Consider the following 19828-nt stretch of genomic DNA (forward strand, 5'->3'; position numbering starts at 1 on the left):
TGTTATTGTTATATTATTATTGGTATTATTATTATCATTATTATTGAATGGTCTCTGGATGGCCGAGTGGCTTCATCTCTGAACCTCAGACACTCTCACCAATGGGGATAATACCTGTAGTACCTACCTCAGGTTTGTTATGAGACTCCAATGAGAAAGCGTCCAATTCAGCACCTTGATGCCTTAAAATATCACATATGTGTAAGCTATTCTTATTTTAATAAATGTTATTGATTCACAAAAAAAAAATTTAAAAATTAAAAAAAAAAAGATTCACTATCCCATTGCATTCACATACCACAGACAGCAGCTAGGTGGTGCTGTGGTGGATAGAGAACCAAGCCTGGAGTCAGCCTCAGACACTTACTGTGTGACCCTGGACAAGTCACTTAACCCTGTTTGCCTCAGTTTCCTCATCTGTAAAATGAGCTGGAATTGCTCACTCCAGTATCTTTGCCAAGAAAACCATTGGACTCACAAACAACTGAAAAGTCTCTCCACTGCCATTGGGTCACCCGCTCTTGTAGTTCCTCTTCGATTGTCTGCAATTCCACTAGAAAGACACAATAATAAGATGAACAAAAGTCATTGGCTCATATGGGAATTACTAAACAATTTACCCAACAAGGAATAAGTTAATGGACAAATTGGAAAAATAATAACAAATTACTTAAATGGTGACATGACACATACAACCAAACCAATACTTAGTGGCAAAGTTAGGGCACTAAATGCCTCAATCAATAAATTTTTTTAAAAGAGAAATTAAATTAATTGAATCCACATTTAAAGAAACTAGAAAAGGCATAAACCAATAAACCACAGAAAAGCAGAAGATGGGAAATTTTTACTATAAGGGCAAAAATTAATAAAAATAGACATAGCCCTAGGCCCCACCCCCTATACAACATGGCCCTTTGTCAGTTATATAACTCCCCTGCCCAGGACCTTGGAACTATTGGATTAGTCATCTCTTTAAACCTAAGGCTCAAAAGACCCCACCAATACTTAATTTTTTAAGAGAAAGTCTGTAACAGTAAATTCAAAGCAAAAACATTTATTTAAACAGACTAATAGGTAATAACATGAAATTGAACCAGATGTTAAACTCTCCTTCCATTCATTCTTAAGTAGTTGCTGTCCAGTTACCTATGATCCTACATCATCCTTAGAGACAGAAGAGTCCTAAAGTCTATCTAGTCCTGTCCAACCCTCTCATTTTACAGATGAGGGAGATTAAGTGATTTGCCCTTGTCTCATAACTAGTAAGTGTCAGAGGCAAAATACGAATCTAGGTCTTCTTTAGTCCAAGCCCAGCACTCAATCCATTACTCCACACAGGGGTGCTGGTCTCATTCCCAAGGAACCTCTTGAGCTCCTCAGCACAGAAGGAAGGTAGTATATTAGCTACTCACTTGCAAGCTAGGCATATTCCCTATGACTTCAGGCTCCACTTTCTGACCTGTTCTCCAACTCAGCACCTGGCTTTGTCTCCAGACTCTAGTTACTCTCATTCTTGGTCCTATCTTGAGTTACAGAATCCCTGGCATTCGATCAATCACACCTGACCCTGACCTGATCTGAGTTCTCAGCACCCAAGATTCTCTCTACCTAGCAAGATTTCTGTTGTCTTTTTCATACTGGATATGCTAAAATTTGTTCAGCTAACATATTGGCCTCTGAGGCATACAACTACTAAAAGTAAGCATGTTATCTATTTTCTAGGCCTTCCCCTTAAACAGAAAACAAAAGAAACAATTAAAGTGACAAATACAATCAAGTTTGAGAGGTGTTTAATGCCAAAAATTTCTTAAATGATTAGCAAATTTAATTAAGAAAAAGGAGAAAAAAAACTAAAATTACCAAAAATAAAAATGAGAAAGGGAAGATCATGGTGCAGACAAAAGAAAGTAAAACAAAATAAACCCAGGAACTATATGAACAAATTTATTTTTAAAAACCATTTTATATAAATAAAATCAGATTTAAATAACTGGGGAAATAGTAATTGTTCATGGATAGGCAGGGCCAATATAATATAAATGACAGTTTTACCCAAACTAATTTACAGAATGAACACAACTCTCCAGATATAGTGTATTCAGAGAAGAGGATAGTGGGGCTATCTTTATCCTTATGAAATGTTCCCCCACCCCTGCTAGCTCCAGAATATATTTGGAGATTTCTCTCCTATCCCCAAGATAGGAAAACAGTCACATAAATCAAATCCATCTCTAAGTTAGCTTCCCAAATCTTAGCAGGATGGGTCCCACCACCAGAAGGCATCAGAGGAGGACTCTGTTGGAGGCAAACACCATAAAGCAATACAAAATTCCCTTTCTAAATATGGTGTACCCATGATGGAACCCAACACTTCCAATGTGGTCTGAACAAGGCAAAGGACTTCTTAACTTTCTGAATATTAGGCTTCTGCTAATGAAGCCAATATACTAATCACTCTTTTGACTCCTAATCACACCACTGATTCACACTGAGCTGATGGTCTGTTTATAAACCCCAGAAGCTTTCTTTCACACAAACCACTGCCTAACCATGCCTTCTCCCACCCAATATGTGTGCAGTTGATTTTTTGATCCCGAGGGAAAAAAAACCAACTTTACCTTTGTCTCAATTCAATTTACATTTATTCCAATTAAAATCCACTGGATTTGGCCTGTCCTTCTAACCCAAGGCTTCTTCATTTAGGGCCCACAGACTGTTCCCCTTCCGAGGGATCCATGGATAGATTTTAGGGAGGGGGGATGTCTGTAAATTTGTTTTTCTAATATTTTGATAATGTTTTCCACGTGGTGAATGTTCTTCGTAATCCCATTATTTCACTTTATATATTTATAAACATTACTCTAAAAAGTGATCCATAGACTTGACCAGATTGTTAAAGGGTTCTATGACACAGAAAAGTTCGGAACCTCTATGTTGGCCTGTTAAGATCTTCTTAATTCCTGCTTCCGTTGTGTTGCATGTTAGCTACCCACACCTCCATCTGATACAGTAGAAAAAGCACTAGATTTGGAATCAAATGACCAGTGTTGGAACCCAGGCTTTGTCAGTTACCACCTGTGTTAGTAATTTAACCACCTGTGCTAAGTAAATGCTTTGAACCTCAATATCCTTAGCATCCTGTGAAATGAAGGCATTAGGTTCAGTGACCTCTTAAGTCCCTTCTAGCTCTAAATCTGTGACCCCAAGATCCTGCAATCCATGTTTCCCTCCAAATAACTGACAAAAATGCTCAAAGACAAGACCAAAGACAGAACCTAGCCCTCGCTCTGACGCTTACCAGACCCACAAATTTGAGCAAGTAACTTCACCCACCTAGGCCTCAGTTTTCTCATGTGTTCAAAGAAACAACAATTCCCTTGCTCTTCCTAGCTCCCATTTACACTCAGAGCAGGGAGGTAACACAGTGGGTAGAGCACGGGACCTGAAGTCAGGAAGACCTGAGTCAAACACTCACCTACTGAGTGACCTTGGTCAAGTCACTTAACCTCTTTTTGCCTCAGTTTTCTTATCTGTAAACCTACTTCTCAGGGTTGTTGTGAAGATTATATGAGATAACAATTGTATAGCACTTGGCACAGTGCCAATAAGCGCTATGTAATACTCACTATTATTATTTGTAAACCTTAAAGTGCAATCAAATTAGGCATGGCTATTTTGGAGGAGGAGGAGGATGAACAGAGCAGCACATATCTTTGGGGACTGTTAAACCCTATACACTTCCAGCAGTGGAGGGTGAGTCTAGAGGAGCAAAGGGAAATGAGATTGGAAAAGTAGGCGAGGAACAGAGAGATTGAAGCAGGCCTCAAATGCCAGGTTAAGGCATTTAGACTTCATCCTTAAGAAAAGGGGTGCCTTTGGGGGCAGTTAGGTGGCACAGTACATAGAGTATCAGCCATGGAGTCAGGAAAATATGAGTTCAAATCCAGCCTCAGACACTTACTAGCTGTATGACCCTGGATGAGTCACTTAACCCCAATTACCAGAAAGAAAAGGGGGTGCCTTTGAAAGTTTTGGGTGGTGACTCCCAAGTCTGACTCTACAGTACCCCAGGGATCTCAAGGGATATATTGAAAGACCAAAAGAAAAATTGAAATGGAAACTAATTGTCTAATACTCAATTACTTTTAATTCAGCATAATTAAATATATATAATTATATATCCTATGTTACTTTTCCTTCCCTACAACTCAATATTTTTGTATAATAGTGAATGAAACCTAATATATAATTATAGAAACTTAGTAAAATATTATAACAGTAAAATACTATATGTATACGTATGTATGTATATGTATATATGTGTGTGTGTGTGTGTGTGTGTGTGTGTGTGTATACACACACACAATTAGTCCTGTGGGATACCTGGTCTTCTCTCAACCATCTTACTCACTTAGGACTATCTGGAGTTTTTTACATGCCTTCGCACAGATTCACATCTCAAGAGATGATCCTATCTGCTGGGCAGCCAAGGCCTCAGGCCTGTGGATTTGGCAGAGGCAGCCTCTTCCAACAGTCTGACTAATCCTGGTGACTTCATTTGCCCATGAACTTTAGCAGTCTCTCGCAGCCCAAGCCTCACACTCTTGAAAAGAGGCGGTCAGGGAAAACTCCTCTCAACTTTCCATTCTCTTCTTCCTAACTGTGTCAGAGGTCAGAGTTGGGAAATGGAGTCTGCAGCTCACTGACTTAGTATAAAGGATTGGCTCCTAGACCGCACAGAACATGAGAGTTGGAATAATTCTGAAAACACAGAACATAGACCATCCATGCTGAAAAATAGCTTAGGACACAGGAGGTCAGGGAGGTCAGAGCTGGGAGGGTCCTTAGAATGTAGACAATCAGACCTAGAAAGGACTTTAGAACATAGAACGCTGATGTTAGCATCAGGAGGAACTTCATTTTACAGATGAGGAAACTGAGGACCAGAGAGATTAAGCCTCTTGATCTCTCTGAGGAGCAAAGAAATGAAGTTCCTTGACCAGAACCCTGTAGTTCATAATAACTGTCAGAGCTAGGATTTAAACCCAGGTGTCTTGACTTATAAAATTCAGTGTTATCTACAGTACCAAGTGTGGAAATAGGGAGAAGGTGATTAGTGAACAAGGCAAGTTATTTAATCTCTCTGAGGTTGAGAGGTTAACTGAGGTTAAGCTTCAGTTTTCTTATCAGGGATCATGCTCTCTATATTGTCTATCCCACAGGATGGTTGTCAGGATTGAGTGACATAATTAACGTCTAACAACTTAAAACTTCACTAAGACTTAGGAAACACCCTGTACGGTATTTTTAATGCTTTGTCACCCTTAACAAACACTTCTGTGCCAGGTACTGTGCCAAGTGCTTTACAAATATTATCTCATTGATCCTCACAACGAACCTGGCTGGTAGGTGCTATTATTATCCCATTTTATAGTTGAGGAAACTGAGGCAAATAGAAGCTAAGAGACTTGCCTGGGATCACACAGCTAGGAAGTGTCTGAGGCTTGATTTGAACTCATGTCTTCCTGGCCTGGCACACTACACATCGTGTCATTGACTTCCTCAAATGCAATATAAATATCCACTCTCAGGATTATGGATGCTGACTGGAGAAGATTTAGGAGGTGAACAGTTCCATGGCTAGCCTGACAGGAAGGATGAAGGAGGCAAAAGTGATCTTTGGGGACAACTGCCTTCCCCTTTCTTCATTCTTGTTCCCCCTCCCCATCATTTCAGGAGCTCCCATCACCTTAACGCTCTACTGTTTCCTCTCCCTCTTCCTTCAAAGAAAGGAAGAGGGAAGAAGGTGCAAAGGAAGGATAGAAATTAAATGAAAGGCAACCAGCCACAGGTCAGTGGGAAGACCCTTAAGAAGTGGTGGTCAGGACATCCCTGACTTGTTGCCGATTTTGTGAAAGCCACTTTTCCCTGCCCCCTTTCCTGCCTGTAATATTGGGAGGTGAGAGGAGTCACCCCAAAACAATCTCCAAACTCTCAGTCAGCCCCAAATTCTAATCTCTATGTTAGAAGGTCCCTTCCAGCTCCAAGATTCATATTTCATTTTCTAAAGTCCCCTCCCCTCCACCCAGCTCTAGCACTCTGTGCTCCAAGGCCCAGCTCTAATATTCAATGTTCTGAGATCCTCCAAGCTCTAGCATTCTGTGTTCCATGATCCAGCTCTGAGAGTCTGCATTCTCTGTTCCAAGATTTCCCCCCTAACTCAAACATTCTAATTTTGGAGGTGTGAGAGTTGACACTTTGAAGTGACAAACAGAAAGGGAACTATGTTAATGTCACAGATGGGCTCCTGGGACAAGAAAGGCCAATATTATTTCTAGCCCAGAGACTCTGTAAGTGATGACTGAGCTGTGCCCTACCCCCTTCTCCAATCCCCCCACCCCTTCTGCCTGAGGAGCCAGCCAGGGTGACATTTCCCCCATGCCCTGTGACTAATTTAGGCAAAGGGAAGCTATTTCTAACCAGAGAAGGGGTTGAGGAACAGGTGCAGCTGCCACAAGACACTCCCCAGCCCCCAGAAATGGCCCTGCCCATCTGATTGGTCGGGAGTGGAAAAGGAGCCCCCCTTATCTCCTCCTCCCAGGGGGCCAAGTGGAAATTCCTGGAGCTATAAAGTCAGGCTGGGTTTTCTCAATGAAGTAGTAAGGGGGGGCCACAGAGCAGCCGACTAGAAGGAGAGAAGGCCAAGAGGGGAGTCTAAAACTGAACCAGGGAGGTGGTTTTACCCTGAGAATCTTTTCTTTTGTTCATATTGCCTCCCACTCCCCTACCCTTGGCACCACCCCAGCCCATCTCTGCCACCACTCCCCACCCACAGAAGGAACAGAAGATGAAGTACATCATTGGCATTGGAGGGTGAGTTTGGCCAAAACCTGGGTTTTCCACCTCAGGCGTGCCCTGCTTCCTGCTGTCCATGACAATGGCTTAGTGAAATTCATAGCATGGGGGTGGAGGGGGAAGGAGAAAAGAAGAGAATGTTAGAAAGTTATGTGGGTCATCTAGAGGCTGCACAGTGCACCTGGCTCAGAAGGCTTGAGTTCTGAGTTCTGGCTCTGCCTTTTGCTAAGTGTATGCCTTAAACAAATCCCTTTCGCTCTCTGAGCCACATTTTCTCTGTAAAATGAAAGGGTTGAACTAAGATCATAGAGCTAGAGCTAGAGAGAAGCCCAGAGATAATCTAATCTAACCCCCTCAGTTAGATTTCCCTAGAAGGACAATGACTCTCCCAAGGTCACACAGCAGGATGCAAAGGCAGGATTCAAACCCAGCTTCCTCTGATTTCAGATCTGAAATTCTTTCCACTCACCCCACCCCCCTGCCTCTAACCAGAAGCCATCTAAGTAAAGTTCCTCCCAGCTCTAAAATTCAATGATCTTAAAAACTGTGTGTCTTTGGGCTGATCACTTTACTTCTCTGAGACTCAATTTCATCACGAACATTAAGAATATAATAATATCTGTACTATGACCTCATAAGGGCACAGGAAGGAAGGAATGTGCTTGGGAAAGCTTACAGCGCTAGAGAATTGTGAGCTGGAATTAAGGTTACCTGCCAAACTGATGCTGAAACTATCCTTCAGGACCCTACAGAGAGATTTCATTGTCATTTATTAATCCCATTAGGGAAGGTATGCCTAAATTGTTGTTTGGGGTGTTTTCCCCCACAAGTGAGGCTGCCATGGATCTGTGATAGACACTCAGGAATCTGAAAGATTACTAAGAGCAGGGGCTCTGTGGAGAGAATGGGTAAGAAGAGGAGTGAGGGTCCTGTGGGATCAGAGGAGTTATTTGGAGGGAAAGAAGAAAGAGTAGGAGGTAGGGTGGGGGCCCTGCTAGGGTTCTGGAGGGGCTGCTCTGGGAAGAATATGAAAGATAACAGGTGGGGAAGACAAGGGTGCTAGGTGACTAGAAAGGACAGATGAGGTGATATGGTCACCAGATGGAGCCACTCCCAGGGATGGGGTTAAAGGAGGTGTCCCTTTGTCCTTTGCAGACCATAGGATTCAGCATAGGAATTCAGTGGCAGGGGATGTTTTCCTAGTAGGAAGACAAAAAGTCATTAGATGGTAAAGAGGGAGGGAAAGGACCTAAAGGGAAAAGGCCCATCTGTCTGCCCACCCCCATTCCAGGACTGGGATCTTTCTCAGTCAGCCTTACTGAGACTTGTGCCATCTGGATTCAGGGAAATCAAGATGGAGTGTTCTGAAACCCTGCAGCTGAGAAAAGAGGGACGAGAAGGAGGCAAAGAGGGGTGAGATCTCAGAGGTGGTGGGGGAAAGGAGAGAGTTTGTCATAGCTAAGTGAATTAGGGAGACGCTACCCTATCTCCCCCAATCCTCTGTGGAGCTCCCTAGGCCAACCTGCAGATTTTCTGTCCAGGATGTTACCAACTGGACTGTTTTCACCCAGTCAGTGTGCTAGAACTAGGGAGGGAAAAGAGCTGGTCATTTTTATTCCAGAATTCTAGAATCTCAGAAAAGGGGAAAGGGGCTCAGAAGCAAGTGAGGTAGCTCAAGTCTATAGACCTGAATTCAAATCCTGCCTCATATACTCTATTTGTATGACCTTGAGTGAGTCACTTAGCCTTCCTCAGTCTCAGTTTCCTTATTTGTAAAACAGAGATAACAGTAACATTTACCTCCCAGGGTTATTGTGAGGATCAAATGAGATAATATTGTAAAGCACTTTATATAGTGCCTGGCACACAGTAGGTACTTCACAAACGCTTGTTTCCTCCTTTCCTTCTTGTCCATACTTGAAAAATTATAAGGTGGAAAGAAGCCTGGCTCTGGAGTCAGAAGATCTGACTGCTTCTGACGTGTCCTGTGTGACCTTGGGCAAATCACCTAACTTTCCTGGGTCTCATTTGTAAACTGGTAGATGGCTTCTGACAGTCTTTCCAACTCTAATTCTGGGACCTATCACCTCTATTCATCTATAACATCCAATTAGCATTATTATGATTTTATTGTTATATAGGGGAAGTTATCGCAAAATAGAGCTGGGGATGAGAGTCAGGAAGACTGGAGTTCAAATCCAGCCTTGGAATTATGGGAACTGAGTTTAAAATCCATCTGCTCCACCTGCTATCCAGGTGACCATGAGCAAATCATTTCAACTCCCCAGGCTTCATTTTCTTCGCCCATAAAATGAGGAGTGTGGAATACATGACCTCTAAAGCCCCTTTCTACTCTAGCTTAGATCCCATGAAATCCTTTCTAGAAAAAGACCTGCATTGAAAATAAAAATGGGAGAAGTAAATGAAAACTCAGTGGTGTTTATATCTGAATGGCCATCTTTTCCATGCAGTTTATATAACAGAATTAGAAACTGTCTGGTTTTTTTTTAAAGTGGAAATGTTGTTCTGAACATGTAAAGCCTTCAGCTTTTCTTAAACCTTTGGCTCTAAAAAGATGGACTTCTGTTGTGTTATCTAGCCTTTCATTTTCCTTTCTGCTTTTTTATTAAACTTAATATAAACTTCATTTGTTAGACTTCATTTGTCTAAGGAGGTTCTAGGAGACAAACAGATTTTTTTTTTTTACCCATACAGATTGGCACCTAAGCTACAGTTTGTAGCCTTATATAGTTCCTTGGGGGAGGGGATGCTAAAAAGTTAGCTGACTTGCTCAGGGTCACATAGCCAGCATGTGTCAGAGATAAGTCTTAAGCCTAGCACATCTCTACCTATGGCACCATAAGCTCTCCTCATTTATTTTCTTTTTAATCTCATCATTTTCTTGTATCAACATGTCCTCTCTCCTTCCTGAGGTTCCCAGGCTGAGTTCCTGTTGAATACCATGCAACATAATTTTTAAACAGAACATATCCTAAATTAAATGTACCAGATGTCCATAAAGCTTTAGTAAAGGAAAATAGGAAAATAAGTTACTTGAGGGTGGGACCATTCCCATTTCTGTCTGTTTATGCTCAGGGCATGGCAATAGCTTAATAGACCTTGAATGGATGAATGAAAGATTATTATCAGGGACTATAGTGAATGGTCACTTCCTAAAAAAAAGCTGATGCCTATGAATGTTATCCAAGGATAAATTATACCGGGTGTCCTAAAAGTCTTGGTACAGTTTGAAGCTATATTAAGCTACTAAAGCTTAAGATTTGGGGTGCCCTTGTGCCATGATTACCTGATTTTAATTCTCTTTCCCTAGCATGACCAATGGAGGAAAAACCACACTGACCAATAGACTCATCAAAACATTACCAAACTGCTGTGTGATCCACCAGGATGACTTTTATAAGGTAATCATCCTAAGCCTAGACAGGGTCACCATTGTCACCGAAAGAAAGTACGTCCTTTAGCGCAGGACAGTAAGAGAGTTTCTCTGACCGATACAGGAGAAAGAAGCGCAAGGGACCTCAGCTATTTGCATGTTAGAGCATTCTAACCTAGAACACTATCAGTATTCCAATCTATAATGGCCTCAATGTTCCAGTCTAGAACAATATCAACGTCCCATCCTAGAACATCATTAGCATTATTAATAGTAGCAATAATAATAATAAGTATTATACAGCCCTTTAAGGTTTGTGAAGCACTTTGCCTATATTATTTCATTTGCCATCTTGTTAGTGTTTCAGACTAGAATGTTTCCTGCTTATAATAAAGTTGACAATAGTTCACTGTGCTAGAATATGTTCATAGTGTTCATATGTTGGTCTAGAACTGGGTCCATCAGTGTTCCAGCCCAGAACCCAAATGCTCTAACTTCAGATCCAATGCTCTCTTCATCATCCAATACAATCCTACACCTGAATAGAAACCTCTACAACACCAAAGTTTCAGGGTTAGATTATAGCCTAGGTTGGAGTCAAGCTGACAGGCCTGTCTAATGAGAGCTTCCCAACAGTAGCTACTCCGAGCAGTCTGGGACTTTAATAGAAGTTAGGTCTTAAGAATGGTGTCTGGATCCCTCCCTCCTCCACTCTCCTGGCCACATCCCACCCTATCCCACCAACTACACACACACACACACACACACACACACACACACACACACACACACACTTCATCTAAGGGCCTATTCATAACTGTGATGTGAAAGGAGATTGTGCTCAGGCTTAACCAGCTTCTCCAAGACCTCAGGGCATCCTGAATCCCGTGATTCCCAGCTCTACCACTTCTACTAATCAGTGGCAGAGTGTCAGAAAAACATATCCTGGGCCTGAAGCTCAGATGCGTAGGCATTAAACACAAGATTCCCAATGTCTACCCTACCCCTCACTAGCCTTTGGTCCTACCCATCACCCTTGCTCTGATCCAGACGCCAAGCGTCTGATGACTTACCATTATTAGAGTTTCTCTGCCTTTCAATTGCTACTTGTCTGGCTCTCCACAAACACTACTATTTCTCCTCCCATTTTAGGAAGATGGAAGTGGACTATGGCAAACGCCCATAGGTGTAATCCTTAGGAGCATCTATCTTCTTCTCCCTTCCCCCCACCCAAAAAAAGCCTCCCTTATATAATGTCTGGTGCCTAAAAAAATTCCACTGGTCAGAACTTTAGCTTCACTGAAGTCCTATTGCCTTCAGTAGTTTTGTCAAGGGACCATTTGATGATGGTCAGAGTAGCAGTGTAGTGATAGAAAGAGAACAGACCTGGAGCTGAAGGACCCTGGGTTCAGGTTCCAGCTGTGTGACCAGAGAGAAATCCTTTCTCCTCTCTGGTCCCCATTTCTTCTTCACTGTAAAATATGGGGGTTGCCCAACGGAGTATAAGCTCCTTGAGGAGAAGGGTTATCTCATTTTTGAGTCTGAGTGCCCTGGGCCCCAAAATTCCCAGCACACAGAGGGTGGTTCATAAATAAATATTCATTATTTTAAAATACAAGGGGGTTGGCCTAGGTGCTCTCTAAAATCCTTTCCAGCTCTAAATCTTCCGATATGGTGGTCATCTCGAGATTTTTAGGGGACTGATAATTCTGAGCTTGCAGCAATGTTTTATTGCTCACTATATTTCAGCCACAAGATCAAATAGAAGTCGGGGAAGACGGCTTTAAGCAATGGGACGGTAAGGACAGTGTCTGCTCTAGGAAGTGTATCTTTTTTTCTGTCTTTATTAATGTGTAGAAATGTTTCTAGCTAACGGTGCACATTCTACATTTCTGTGTGCCCATATCTCCAATGGCCTTCGCTTATCTCCTCCTCCTTTGTCTTCCTTTTCTCCTCCCAGCACTGGAGTCTTTGGACATGGAGGCCATGCTGAACACGGTCCTCGCATGGCTAAGCAACCCCATGAAGTTTGCCCGCACACATGGGGTCAACATCCAACCCAACTCCCTGGAGTCCGGCTCCGACGACACCCACATCCTCATCCTGGAAGGGTTCCTGCTCTACAGTTACAAGTAAGAGACAAGGGCCATTCCCAAAATGCATTTGCTTTCTATCCTTCTTGACCAAAGTTCATCCATTTTCTAAGCCATGCTTCAAGGATCTAGAACTTCCTCCAGCACACTAGCTCAGATCACTATCCATCAACACCTTAGCAAACAATACTCATGAACTGCTGTGACCTCCAAAAAACAATAGCTGATGGCCAGTCTTCAAGTTGGGTGATGAGCACTCTATCCTTGGTTCATCTAGACTGGTACTCAGACACAGGCACCCAGGCTGTTACTGGCTCCTACTCAAAGCCATTCCAACCTGGTAGGACACACTAGAGACCCACTAGACCTTCACTGGCAAAGACTTGAGAACCCCCAGTTACCTGCACACAGGGGTGTATTGATAAATGTTTATCAACTGCTGCTCTTAAAAAAATGTACATACAACATAACTCTTAGTTTAATTTTCTCCTTCACTTTCTTGAGTTTTGACTATCAAAAAACAACAAATCAAACCCTGATTTGTAGAGTTTGCTGGTTTCTTTTTTTAATTTATTTTATTTTTTTGAGTCTGTTGATTTCTGTGGTTCAAATGCTCATCCTGAAATTTTAACAATCAGCTCTCAGAAACACAGTTCAAGCTGGCTCCAGCATACCCCTGTCTTCAATGAAGAGAACTTGAGTGGGGCTGGAAACCATGTGGTGCAGGGAAAAGAGTTCTGGATTTGGAATGAGGGGGCCTGGGTTCAAATTTCACACCCTACTTGTGTAACCTCAGACAAGTCACCTATCCTCTCTGGGCCTCAGTCCTTCACTTGTAAAATGAGGAGATTGAACTTGGTGACCTCCCTTTCAACTATGACTATATGATCTGAGGATGATGATAATAATATAATATTCTTGTCAGTATCATACTAAGAGTAGAACTTAAATGATTCTCTGTTCAATGAGGTAACATGTAAAGTGTAGTGTAAAGTCACAGGACCTGTGTTCAAATCTCACCTGTAAGGCTTGCTACTTGTGTGACCTTGGGCAAGTTCCTTAATATCCCTGGGCCTTTAGTTCCTTCTTCTGTAGAATGAGGATTTTGTACCAGATGGCCTCTCTGGTCCCTTCTAGCTCTACATCTATGGTCCTATTATCCCATGATCTCCTCTGATGCTTCTCCCTAGCACAGAGGTAACCCTGGATTCAGGAAAGTTATGCCAATGGAGGCCCAGACTGAAAGGACTTTTGTTGTTGTTTAGAGCCATGTCTGACTCCTCATGACCACCTTTGGGGTTTTCCTTGTCAACAATACTGGAGTGGTTTGCCATTTCCTTCTCCAGGTCATTTTACAGATGAAGAAACTGAGGCAAACAGGATTAAGTGACTTGCCCAGGATCTCACAGTTAGGAAATGTCTGCCATTTGAACTCAGATCTTCCAGATTCCAGGCCCAGTTCTCTATACACTATACCATCTAGCTGTCTCTTACAGGGCCTACTGAGCTAAAAAGGTTTGGGACCCTGGTCTGGTGATGGACTGCTGTCCGAAGCCCAGCTTTACCCAGAGAACTATTTGTTGAGACAGGGATGATGAGAATGTGTCCATAAAGGACATACCCACAAAGGAGGATGCCATGAAGTACTAGCCCATAAAACCTTGACTAATCAGTAGCACCCTCACACCACCACAATATCTACTTCAAAAGAACAAAAAACTACTCAACTTATTTATTGAAAATTAAATCCTTCTTCTCAACAACTTCCAGAAGATGCCTGACATAATATGGGTCTGACCCCAATTCTTTCTTTAGAGAGTGGCCTCAAACTCTGATTGAAGAGGAGCCTGTTACCTTAAGCAAAGCTCCTTCCTTCCCTGGGCCTGAGTTTCCTCATCTATAAAACAAGAGTCTTGGACTTGATTACATCTGAGGGTCTCTTTCCATCTTTCTCTTTCCAACTATGACATTCTATGACTTTATTTCCCATTTCTCCAAGACCTAAAGAAGAATGCCTCAGGGGGGTGAAGTGATGCTGTCAGTAAAATCCCAGGGTAAATTGGGGGAGGGGACCCACTGGAGGCTCTGCTCCCTCCCCACTGGGAATCCTCAGCCAATCAAAGAGGAGGTGACTAGTGTTGGCCACCTGCTTGAAGCACTTTCAGGGAAGACGTCAAGACTTGCTGGTAGGAGCAACTAGATGGCTCAGTGCATAGAGCAGTGGCCCCGGAGTCAGGAGTTCAAATCCAATTTCTGATACTTACTAGCTGTATGACCCTGGGCATTTCACTTAACTCACCCACCCCCACTGCCTCAAAAAAAAAAAAAATACTTGCTGGTAGACCCCAATTATCTTTGCCCTGAAATTTCAGTTATGAAGAACATCTGATTCCCCAAATAAACTAATTTAGGTTTTATGAGGCTACACCTTGAGTTTGAATTTTAATTTTTTAAGGCACTTTGGACACTGTCACTGAAAGTTCACAGTCTGCGAAGTAGGCAGGTCCAAAGCTATTGTAAAGGTAGAAAATTGAGACCCAAGGAAGTTTATCAATGTGCCAAAAGTCACCCAGGAAGTCTGTGGCAGAACCCAGCCGCTCAAGTGCTTGAATGGATCCCATAATCTCATCAAGGTATCTACTCTCCTCCATGAGGCAGATCCAGCCTATCTCCAAATCTTCTCATCCTGTGTGAGTCCATGTCCTCTCACAATCCTCCATAGAGAACTTATCCAATTTGCTAGAGACCTTCCTTTGGTGGGTTTTGGGTTGGGCTTTTTTTTGTTTTGTTTTGTTAGATATAATCCAATAACTAAAAAAAATTGCCTTAGATTAAAAAATATTTTTATTTCCTTACTAGTTCATTTGGCTTAAATAAAAATGGTCCCTTTTGGTAAGTGACTCATAACCTATACATTTTCTCCTAAAAGGGGAGAAATCCACTCCCTAACTATAGGAGTCATGTTCTAAGCTGTATCCTCATCATTGGGATGGGCAGTGTTGAACCATTCACACTCCCTTACCCACATTCCATCAAAATCACTAGCCCATATTGGGGCGGGTGGGGGGGGTGGGGGGGGTGGGGGGGGTGGCTGAAAAGAGTGTGCTGTCCCACAACAAGCTCCAGCTGGTGTCCTCATCCTCATCAGCACCAAGCTGTGGCCATTGAAAATACTGGCCTAAATGCCCCAAATCTTAAATGAGCAACAAAATTTCCAACTGGCAAACCCAGCCAAAGATTCAGAGACAATGCAATATAGTGAACAGTCTTAGATCTGAAGTCTGGGGTCAAAGCCTGATTCAGACATGTATGAGTCTATACAGGTCATTTAACCTTTAAGAGCCTCCTTTTCTCCATCTAAAATATAGATCATCCCTGTTGCACCTGTTTCAGAGTTGTTGCCAATTGAAATAGTGTGTGCAAAGCACTTTATAAACTTAAAAGTATTTTCTAACAGTTACTACTGTCAGGCCAATTCCCAATCCCCTGGAATGCCTGAGAGTCAATGAAAGGCAAACTGTCTTTGCAGTGATGGGCAATCATCACTGGAAACACTAACCATCCATCTTTTTTGTCTTCCCTGCTTCCCAGGCCCTTGTTGGACTTGTACAGTCGCCGTTACTTTTTGGCAGTCCCATATGAGGAATGCAAGAGGAGAAGAAGGTAAACTGAGACCACAGGCATTGGGCCAGTGAACAAATCTCCTTGCCTGATGCTTCCCACAGTCACCTGGGGGACCTAGACACCTGGGGACGGAAGGGATGAGAGTAATGTAATCAATTTATAGCTGCCTTCAAGTATCTCAAAGACTGTACTAGGCAAGATTAGGCTTGTTCTGCCAGCTCCCAAAAGACAGAACTAGGAGTAAGGTAGAGAAGTTGCAGAGAGGTGTACTTAGGCTTGATATAAGGGAAAACTGCCTCAGTTAAAATTAGAATTGTCCAAAAGTGAAATGGGCTTCCTGATAAGGTAATGAGTTCCCCATTTCTTGAGGTCTTCCAGTAGTGGTTAAATAGGCACCTGTCAAGGATATTGTAGAAGGAGGATTCTGACTCAAGAACAGGTTGATTTTTTGATTCTGTTCAAGCCAATCGAGTACAGCAAACGTGTGAAGGTGCTATGGACAAGACCCTATGATCCATTAACCAATACCTCTTAGGTACAGAGCAGCCAAGATGCTCACAATCTAACAGATGAGGTGAGACACAACCAACTCATATAACCAACTTTCTATAGTGCAGTGGCAAAGAAGCCCAGAGAGAAGGAGTTTAGGGCAAAAGATATGGCAATTTTCTCTTTGTCTTGCCCCAAGACATGAGCTGCACTTCCCCTATCCCATGCTCTCTGGGGTCAGAACCCCATGTAGTGGCCAAAGAGAAATTGAAAACAGAAAGTTGGCCAAGGACTTGTTGGTTGGGATGAAGTTTCTCTGTCTCCAGGCCAAAATGCTCTGCCCAATTACAAAACAATTCTTGAATCTCAACCCAGGATTGACCTGTGTTGCCTGGAGACTAAGAGAGGGGAGCACTGAGCAAGGGCAAATTCTCACCCACCCTGACACTTTGGGGAATGTGTGAAAAGGGAGTGAGGATTGGGTGAGGAGGGGAGGAGGGTTCAAGGCTCACAGTGACAGCTGTGCTGTGAAAAAGATAAAAGAGTCTTGGCCTCCGAATCACAGGATCTCAGCATTGGAAGGGACCTCAGAAGTCATAAGATCTGGTTTAAAGATAGAAAGAACTTTATAGGATATCTACTCTAACCCCCCTCATTTTACAGATAAGGAAAGTGAGGCCCAGAGAGATTAGGTGAATTGCCCAAAGTCACATCCATAGTAGGTAGCAGAGCCAAGCTCTGAATTCAGGTCGTCTGATGCCAAATCCAATATGCTTTCCGTCATCTTATCCAATCCATGCCTTCTCTCTATAACATGCCTTGGAGTCATTTAGCCTGGAGAGCCTTCCATTCAGAACACAGCTCCCTATCATTTACTAGATGTATTACATCCCTTAACCTCTGTAGGCCTCACTTTTCTTACCTTGATAATAGTTACATATCCTACTATCACTCATTGTTGTCAGGAAAACATTTTGTAAACCAAGTCTTCTGAAACCCAGGCTAGGGCCCATTCTGACATCCCCTCTAGGGTCCCTCTCAGTTCTATCATCCCAGGCAGGAGGGATCTGGGTGCCACAACCTCACTTTCCATCTCATTCCTCTCTTTAGTACCCGCAACTATGAGGTCCCTGACCCTCCGGATCTCTTTGATGGTCACGTTTGGCCCATGTACCAGAAATACAGACAGGAGATGGACAACAACGGTGTGGATGTAGGTGAGTTACATCCCTAAACCTCAGGGGCATTCTTTGCTTTGTCAAAGGCTATAGAACTGGAAGAAGCCTTAGAGTTCATTGAGCCTGATCCCTTTAGATGAGGAAACTAAGACCTAGATTGGGGATGGGATTTGCCCAAGGTTACACAGGGACTAAGTGGCAAAGCTAACCTAGGTTTCTCGACTTGAAAGTCAAGGGGACTTTGTTGAACGTAAGTAATGCATATCTTTACCACTCCTGGTTTGGACAAATTCCAGTCCCCAGCATGACTCTCTAAAGCTTGAGGGTTAAAAGGGCCTTGAGGTCAAGTCACCTGCCACAACCTCCAAGCAACCTGTTCTCACCATACAAAAAGTGATTCAAGGATTTTCATTGACAGAGACTCCATCACTATCACTGAGTAAAGCCAATGCATCACCATCTTCCATCAGAAACATCATCCTTTAAATGTCCCATCAAAGCCCACCTGTTCTACGAATAGCTACTAACCTGTTCTCTCAAATTCATCTATGAGAATGTTGCCTCTCAATCCAACAACCTTCCCCCTCATAGATTTAGAGCTAGAAGAGACTTTAGAAGTTGTGGAACCCAACCCCCTCATTTTATAGATGAGGGAACTGAGGAGTTGTAACCTGCCCAGAGTCATGGGGTTAGAAAGTATCTGAGGTAGAATTTGAACCCAGGACTTCTTGACTCCAAATCTAGAACCCTATCTACTAAAACATGCTTGCTACCTTAACACACCTAGTACATCTGGAGACACTTTCACTAGAAGGGACTAAGTTTAAAATTAGCACAATGATTAGCCATGATTCTAGGGCACCAGCAATAAAGAATGCTGCCTACCAATTGACAGAGAAGGGCTGGACTCAGGGTGCAGAAAGAGAAACACATTTTTGGTCATGACTAATATGGGAATTTGCTTTGCTTGACTGCACTTAATTGTTCCAAGAGTTTTGTTTTTCTTTTTTTCCCCCAAATTGGGGAGGAAGATGTAGGAAGGAGAAAAAATAAATGTTTGATAATTGGAAAAAATTAATTTAAAAAATAAGATTTAGAGGTGGGAAAGATCTTTAAAATCATGGAACCCAGCACTCATATTTTATGTTGGACTTTATGAGATTCAGAGAGATTAAGTGATTTTTCCCAAGGTCACACAGTTAATAATTGGCAGAGTCTAAATTCAAACTTGGACATTCTGGTTCCAGTGTCCTTTCCATTATACTGTTCCCCTGAGGTCCCATGCTCTAAACCATTTTTTTCTGATTCTAGTGCATCTGGATGGGTTGAAATCCAGAGATGAGCTTTGCCGTCAAGTCCTGGAAGACATCCAGAATACACTCTTAAATTGCTCCTAGTTTCTGGGAAGAGAATGAGAAAGACCTGCCCCTCACTGGAATGGCAGATCTTCATCATGCCAAAGGAACAAAACATGGAACCAAGTCCATAAGACTGCCCAGGCCATGGAGAGAGGCCTCCATGAGGCCTCCTGAGGAGCCAAACTTAATCTGAGACTACCTGGGAATCTCCTTCTGGAGAAGGATAGACAAAGCGAACAAGCAATCATTTCTTTCCTTGGTTCAACTGCCAGGGTCTCAGAGATGGAAAGTTTAAAGATCTGTTTTGTGATGGCCACAATCTACTTAAGCATTAAATACACATACCTGTTTTTCTATCTTTTGGTGCCAGCCGGTTCAGTTCCATTTGACAGACCTTGACCAAGTGCCTCCTGTGCACTGGGAGACCATGTACACCCACCATCTCTGGATTAGGAATTACAGGATCCTAGAATGTCAGAGGGCATCCAGTTCAGCCCTGTCTAAAGCATGAATCTACTTTCCCTTACCCCCTTCACCCCCTCCCCACAGAATGCAGATAACCACCCATTATTAGAGCTGAAAGGGCCCTTAGAACCTAAGGTATACCTGCTCAGACAGTGCAGTCCATTGTGGGGTGACTCTATTAGGAAGTTCTTCCTCAACAGCCTTCCCATAGGAATATTTCAAATCTGGAAATGACCTTGTGGCTCCCCCCAAAGCAATCTCCATATTGGTCTTAGCTCTTCCCTTTAAGACCAAACAAGAAAATCAGTTTCTTCATCCCTCTACAAACCCTGAGGTGTTCAAAGGTTTACAAAGGAGCCCTTTCCTCTT

At 42.7% G+C, this 19828-nt stretch overlaps 1 protein-coding gene and 1 long non-coding RNA gene across 6 annotated transcripts in view; one reads left to right on the forward strand and one right to left on the reverse strand.

Moving 5' to 3' along the window:
* Nucleotides 1-19828, reverse strand: part of LOC140499867 (uncharacterized) — an 89620-nt gene that overhangs the window by 53281 nt on the left and 16511 nt on the right. For all 5 annotated transcript variants that reach the window (XR_011965570.1, XR_011965566.1, XR_011965567.1 and 2 more), the window contains exons 2-3: nt 19340-19460; nt 479-553 (exon numbers count right to left, since the gene is read on the reverse strand). This is a non-coding gene — a long non-coding RNA (uncharacterized lncRNA). The remainder of the gene's footprint in view (nt 1-478; nt 554-19339; nt 19461-19828) is intronic.
* NMRK2 (nicotinamide riboside kinase 2) lies at nt 6649-19350 on the forward strand. The gene is made up of 7 exons (XM_072601784.1): nt 6649-6876; nt 10190-10280; nt 12002-12050; nt 12213-12384; nt 15937-16008; nt 17569-17675; nt 18948-19350. The coding sequence occupies exons 1-7, from the start codon at nt 6851-6853 to the stop codon at nt 19031-19033; spliced, it is 603 nt and encodes a 200-aa protein (XP_072457885.1). The 5' UTR covers nt 6649-6850; the 3' UTR covers nt 19034-19350.

Source organism: Notamacropus eugenii, chromosome 4 (assembly GCF_028372415.1).
Source record: "Notamacropus eugenii isolate mMacEug1 chromosome 4, mMacEug1.pri_v2, whole genome shotgun sequence".
Lineage (NCBI taxonomy): Eukaryota > Metazoa > Chordata > Mammalia > Diprotodontia > Macropodidae > Notamacropus > Notamacropus eugenii.